The sequence below is a fragment of the Triticum dicoccoides genome, chromosome 6B (assembly GCF_002162155.2).
Source record: "Triticum dicoccoides isolate Atlit2015 ecotype Zavitan chromosome 6B, WEW_v2.0, whole genome shotgun sequence".
In the NCBI taxonomy this organism is placed as follows: Eukaryota; Viridiplantae; Streptophyta; class Magnoliopsida; order Poales; family Poaceae; genus Triticum; species Triticum dicoccoides.
In genome coordinates this window covers 561589820-561596968 of record NC_041391.1, presented here as the reverse complement: position 1 = coordinate 561596968, position 7149 = coordinate 561589820, and the positions used below count along the sequence as shown (strand labels likewise).

Below are 7149 nucleotides of genomic sequence, written 5' to 3'. Positions count from 1 at the left end.
GATGAATTTGAGTTGGTGGGTGACATGGTTGATATGGAGGAGGATTTTAAGAGGCCATGACATGGTTCTCAATTAGGTTTAAGGATGGTTTTTCGAGACTGCCATGTGTCATGATGGTTTAGTGAGGGATTATTTTGCGGCTAATTAAATATATTACCTTTGCTATTTTTGGAGCCGATTCCACGTGCATCAGTTTTTTTAGCACCATTACAAAATATGTGGAGAAACTTGATCCCTAGTTTGCACGAGAGACAACACTTATAAATCAACCAAGTTTTAGGACAGGGGATCTACTAGATGAGCAACAGTGGTTCCCTAAAAAAAGGGAAATGGGATAGGGATCTGCTACGAGATGCTCTAGAGTCTGTTAGAGCTGGGGTGATGACGGCAATGCACCTTCGGATGTGTATTTGTAGTTGTCGCCAACTGGCCTACAAAAATGATTGTTACTTTTGTGATCTTTGTATTGTCATGTTGATCGAAGTGTTTTTTTATAATGCTTTTCATAAGGCAGGATTTACGTTTTTTATACAAATTAACACATTCGTAGCTACACAAAAATCAGGGTTGCTGCAGTTGCGAGCTGAAGAAAATTAAGTGATCGAACCGCATATGTACTAGCCTACTAGGCTACTATACTAGCTAGCTTCTGTTGGGGCCGAACACCCCCACGGCGGAGCCAACCGAGGCGAAGGCGGCGACGAGCAAGCAGGTGGCGCTGAAGGCCTGAATGGCGAGCCACCGCGTCGTCCACGGCGCCACCTTGTTCTGCGCAAGGTACATCTGGACGGGGAAGTGGATGTCCAGCGGCCAGAAGGTGAAGGCGCCGATGAGCCCCACCACCTGGTTGAAGTAGGGGTACCACACAGCCACCGCCGTCACCGCCGCCACGTAAGCCGTGCGGAAGCACAACCTGAACACGTTCACGCGCCGCCGCCAGCCGAGCAGCGGCAGCTCCACCTCGACGACCCAGGCCTCCACGCCGAACCGCCGCTCCACGACGGCGAACGCCGGCTGGCTGTACAGCTGAACACATACGTAATTCGCGAGCGGCGTTAGGTCGCGGTTGCACGCGGTACATACATAGGATAGCAGTAGGTGCTTGCCTGGTAGCCGCCGAGGAGGTGGAGGACGACGCAGAGGTTAGCGAGGTCGATGAGCCAGTAGGGCTCGCCGAAGCCGGTGAGGAGGTTCCCCGGCGTGCCGTCGCCGAACGCCGCGTAGCCGAAGCACCCGCACCCGAGGTAGAAGAAGGTGGTGACCGCGATGCTTGCCCTCGACGCCTTCTTCATCGTCTTGCTCTCCGCCGGCGGCGACCTCAGCGTGTCCTGCTTGATCATACCGTGTCAGCTCGGTCCCTTTCCTTACACTAGAGCGCATGCAAGCGCACTGGCATTTTGTGCATATGCAAATGCATACCGGCCTACCTCTATTTCCAGAAGCACCAAGGTGTAAGGGTAGGCGAAGGCGATGTCCCCGAGGGACTGTGCGACGCGCCACACCTTCTGCACCGGGGATACCAGGGGAATGCCTCCGATTCCCCCCTTGATCACCCCATTTTCTGAAGAAAGGAATTGTCACATGGCCGATCATGTGTGCGATCGAGTGCGTCGTGCTATCTGAGACGCACGCACGTACCGATCACTTTGGCGGCGCCGAGGCCGAAGCCGACGAAGGAGTAGAAGAAGGACATGACGGCGGCGAAGACGGAGAGCCACGCCATGTTGTGGAAGTCCGGTATCTGCGACAGCACTGCCTGCGCGAGGCCGAACAGGAGCATGTAGTAGACGTCTGAGCCACCGGCGGCGGCGGTGGAGAGCGGTGCGCCCTGGCCTTCCCGGCCGTAGCGGTTCGCTTCATGAATCGCGCTGATAAATCAGAGTACAACAACCAATAAGAGAGCGGTATTTCAGCAACAGAAAGAAAAAACAGTTCTGGTCAACAGTGCAGACAAGCACCCTCTCTGAACAGTAAAAAAAATCTGAAACTTTGTGAGATTGATTATGATCAAATGTTGTAGGTGCTTGCAAAATCTTATGTCCAAATAACTTTCTAAGAGCCCATAGAGGAAATAACAAAATTGATGCTCGAACATGTGTGCATTGTTGACCAGAACTGTTTTTTAGCTCATCCGATGTCGTATGGATACCAATTTTTGCATGCATGTAAGAATTTTAATCATAAACAGTGTCACAAAATTTCAGATTTTTTTGGTTTTTTTTTATTTTTTTATTTTGAGGGTACCATGGAACTCGAGTTACACAACAACTTTCTGTTTCATTAATCGCTCAACGGAAAGGTAACAATATCCGGTTATAGTTGTACAACCGGTTTAACTACCAAGAACCATCGAGCAAAGGGAACTATAGAAAGAGAGAGCGAGTTGGAGCAGCTACTAGGAAACCTGCTATAGGTGCTCGACATCGAATCACCTATTACGGGGCAAAAACCTGGTACCACCAAGACTAACATAGAAAGTAGTGTGACAGCCTCGCAAACAAAATGAGAAAGACTAATATAAAAAGCCACAAAACACATGACCAGACTGATGATCCCAACAAACAAAAGTTCCACTTAGCAAAGTGTTAGTCCATTTGAGCATAGAGGAAAGCAGGCCGAGACCGGGGACGACGCGGCTGGCTACGACCCGCTGGCGGAGGCGAGGAAGGGTTGAGTGGTGCGGGTAGGGCCTTTTCGTTTTCACCGCCACTCCTATTGGATAGCCGGCAGAGCTCGAGCCGGGAATGACGTGACTGGCCGCTGCCTCGCCGGGACCTCACCGGAGGCGGGGACGACGCGATTTTGTCAATGTCGGAGGAGAGATGGTGGTCACCAGAGTGTTCGGAGAGAGCTGTGTGTTGAAGGAGGAAGAAGCTGTGAGTGGTTGGAGGAGGAAGAAGCGGGCACAACCGATGGATTAGAATCCAATGGCTTGTGACAAATCCATTGATTCTAAAAAGAATTTCAAATGAGTGAGTGCAGTCCCAAGAGCGACCGAGCGGTAGAAAAGTGGTGGCGACAATACATGATTGACTTAGATGTGGTGGTGCTTCTTGAGTACTCGGTCTTAAGCTCCAGGTGAAAACCCTAGGTTTGGTCTGAGTTTTGGTTACACCTTGCAGTAAGGATGTTTTTATGTCATTGCTTTGTTGAATACATTGCTCGAATATGCTCGGATTTGCTCTTCATGGTGAAAACTTAGAATCTGGCCTTTGATGGTTGGATCCGGATGTTGGACACAACAGGACTTTCCAAGGAATTGTGGGGGAGGCTTTAATCATTGCAAGTCATGCCCTAAAAAGAGTTCCCACAAGGAATAAAGATATTACCACATTTGAGGCTCACTTACGAACTACAGATTGTTTGGCGAAAATCAACATGTCAATTCCTAAGAAGCGTAAGCTTGGACCAAAAAATGTTGTTTATGTTTTTCTAGGATATGCTTTTCATAGCATTTACTATAGATTTCTAGTGATGAAATCTTAGGTATCTGACATGAATGTTGGTACAATCACAGAGTCCATGATGCGACTTCCTTTGAGGATATTTCTCCTATGAAAGACATGCTTATCTCATCTTATCAGAGGTCGGAGATAACTCCCAAACCTTTTGTTCCATTGGAACATTCGAAGCGGAAACACATTGTGATTCCTAAGGAGGATGACAATGAAGCTCCTAGAAGGGGCAAAGCGACAAAGAACAACAAAGCCATTTGGTGAAGATTTCACTGTGTATCTCGTGAATGATACTCTCATTTCTATTTCAGAAGGTTATGCATCTCCTGACGGTGACTATTGTAAAGGTGGTGTACATAGTGAAACAGATTCTATCATGGCTAGCGGGACATGGGAGGTTAGTAATCGTCCTTATGGGTGTAAACATGTAGGATGTAAGTGGGTGTTTAAAGGCTTAGGCCTGATTGTACAAATTAAAAGTACATGGCACAACTTGCAGCCAAGGGTAATACCAAAAAAGGATGAAGATTTCTTTGATACTTATGCGCTCGTGGCTAGATTTACCACCATTATAGTAGTACTTTCATTGTCTGCCTCACACAATCTTCTCATTCGTCAAATGGACGTTAAGACAACTTTCCTAAATGGAGAGTTGGAGGAGAAAATTTACATGGAACAACCTGATGGTTTTGTAGTAGATTGTCATGAAGAGTAAGTTGTTGAAATCTTTGTATGGCTTGAAACAAGCACCAAAAAATGGCATGAGAAGTTAGAAAGAACTTTGACATCTACGGGCTTTGTTGGAAATGAAGCTGACAAATGTGTGTGCTACTGCGATGGTGAGGGCGAGGGAGATACATTGTGTTTGTAGACGACATACTTACATTCGAAACAAATCTCAAGGTCATTGAGGAAGTGAAAGATTTTCTAAATCATAACTTTGAGATGAAAGACCTTGGAGTAGCTGATGTTATCTTGAACATGAAGCTTTTGAGAGGTGATGATGGTGGGATTACTTTGTTGTAGTCTCACTATATGGAGAAGGTTCTGAGTCGCTTTGGATATTCAAATTATAAAGTTCCCCAACACCTTATGATCCGAGTGTGTTGATTCGAAAGAATGAAGGGAAAACAAAGAATCAATTGAGATATTCTCAAATCATTGGCTCGCTTATGTATTTGCTAGCGCTACGATGCCTGACATCTTGTTTGTTGTGAGTAAACTAAGCCGGTTTGTTTCAAACCAAGGAGATGTTCATTGACATGCTCTTGAGAGGATAATGCGTTGTCCAAAAGGTATTGCGAGTTATGGAATTCACTATATCGAGTATCCAAGGGTACTTGAGGGTTGTAGTGATCCGAATTGGATATCACATGCTTATGAGTTTAAAGCCATAAGTGGTTATGTGTTTACACTTGGTGGTGGTGCTATTTTCTAGAAGTCCTGCAAGCATATCATCTTAAGGAGGTCAACCATGGAAGCAGAACTCGCAGCATTAGACACAACAATAGTTGAAGCAGAGTGGCTTCGAGAACTTTTTATGAACTTGCCGGTGGTTGAAAAACCAATACCAGCTATACTAATGAATGTGATAATCAAAAAGTGATCGTCAAGGTAAACAACTCTAAGAATAATAAGAAGACGTGAATACATGTAAGAAGGAGACTGAAATCTGTTAGATTTATGAGAAACTCCTGAGTTAAAACATTGGGCTATATAAACACATCGAAGATTCTGGCAGATCCCTTCACACAGGGCAGATCCCAACCATGAGGTGTTTGAATCTACATGACATGCTCCATGCGGCCTTTGTTGTCTTAATGAAGGATTGCACACCAAAAGGGAGCAACATATGCATGTGCACAACCGCCGACCGCACAACCGCTGACCAATCCCCACTCTTGCGTAGGTTGTTCAGATCTTCCTCAATGACACATACATTGTTGAGTTCGTTGTTGTGCAGGTCCAGATTCTTCAATGTGTCATCAAGAGTCAAAGAAGATCCCGAGGACCCAACGCCAGCAACCCCTAATGCACTCGCCGCCATACTGTGGCCATCGTGACAACCTAAATTCACCCAAACCCTAGACCTCCATGCGGCACTAAGGTTGGATGGAAGAAACAACTGACCGCATGATCAAACCGAGTGTACTTGGAAGGGAGGGGAGAGGCAACACTAGAAAAAGTAGAGAACAAATATCACGTAGGAGGAAGATTGCCTCCAGCAGAATCAAAGAACGAGTGGTGTGTTAGCTTTGAATTGAAACACTAGTCATCCATCACTTAATTATTCATTTGTTTTTCATTTGGTATCTTAGTCAAGGCATGGTTCTGACAAAGGACAATCTCGCTCACCGCAATTAACAGAGAAGAGAAGTAAGAAGTGTTTTTTTATCATGACGAGACTATTAAACTCCTCTTTCAATGCACTTCTTTGTGTTCTATATGGTAAGTCATCCAAGTCGCATCCAACTTGGTTTCGTCTTGCAGTGTTGTCAATATGTACGGTTAGTGGCTTTATGGTATACCCACAAGTTTGGTGCATTTATAAGGGTGGGAGTGTCACTCTGGCTATGTTGAAAATGCCATAGTTTTCAATAGTAAAATCTTATCTCCAATGCGGGTTATATATCACTCATTGGCTATGTTTGTCGCCTACTCTACAACAACCAGAGGGTTCTTCACCACGGTATGTACGCATTTGGAGCAGGTGGCCAAGGATATTTTTTTACCCCAGACTAGTAGAGGAACATATAGTGTACGGATAGGTCCTCCACCCACTTCGCATAAGCATAATTTCAGTCTAGTATGACTTTGTTGTTGCCGCTGATATTATTATCATCGTGTGGGTGAGTTAGAGTTTGGTTGTGTGCATCCTAGTCATGTAGAGGCTGGGCATATTCTCATTATGCTTTGTCTCTTGATGCAACATTGTTTTATTTCTCCTAGTTCTACTTCCAAGCACAAGATGTGCTGTATTATTTTTTCTACCAATGAGGGCTTTACCTTCACCACCCAAAAGATATCATCATTGGCCCACCGTTAATTAAAAGATGTGGAAAGAGGATGTAGCGCATTTTGGTAGCATCCTTGTTGGCAGAACACAAAATACTAATAAGATGTACCACCTAAGAACAAACTAATCCGAGTTGGTGGGTGGTGAGTTGGGCTGCGAGAGGTTGGCATGAGCTGTAGAATACACTAAATAAAACCAAGTGCATTTCGGAAGAGCAAGCCAATATCAAATTGTATGTAGGCAAATGTACAACTAGTGCCAAGTGTCAAGTACAACTAATTGTTGAATCCAACTTCAAATTATACTCTGAAGTTTGAATACACTTGCCTAATAATATACTAGAAATCACTATTAGAGTATTTATTAGACAGTATGCCTTGGAGATTTCCACCATGATATTTATAGTAAAATAATCAGACACATGCATATACAAGCAATATATATATATATATATATATATATATATATATATATATATATATATATATACACTATATACTTTACGCAATTGTCATAATTTAATTTAATAAGAATGTTGCCACATCATACAATATAAATTTAGGAGTAACAAATGTTTTAGTGTGGTATAGTAAAGAAAAAATATTTTTAATAAATCGTTGTGTGGTTAATTATGTGAACTAGAGTAATAAAAAATAAGTTCTACAAGTATAAATTTAG

General features: G+C 44.0%; 1 protein-coding gene across 1 annotated transcript in view; it reads right to left on the bottom strand.

Moving 5' to 3' along the window:
- Positions 1–465: 465 nt before the first annotated feature.
- LOC119324222 (probable amino acid permease 7) overlaps positions 466–7149 on the bottom strand; it is an 8641-nt gene continuing 1957 nt past the window's right edge. The window contains exons 4-7 of the mRNA XM_037597989.1: positions 1639–1868; positions 1428–1561; positions 1107–1328; positions 466–1026 (exon numbers count right to left, since the gene is read on the bottom strand). Of these exons, the coding sequence (XP_037453886.1) occupies positions 643–1026; positions 1107–1328; positions 1428–1561; positions 1639–1868 (970 nt within the window). The 3' untranslated portion in view covers positions 466–642. The remainder of the gene's footprint in view (positions 1027–1106; positions 1329–1427; positions 1562–1638; positions 1869–7149) is intronic.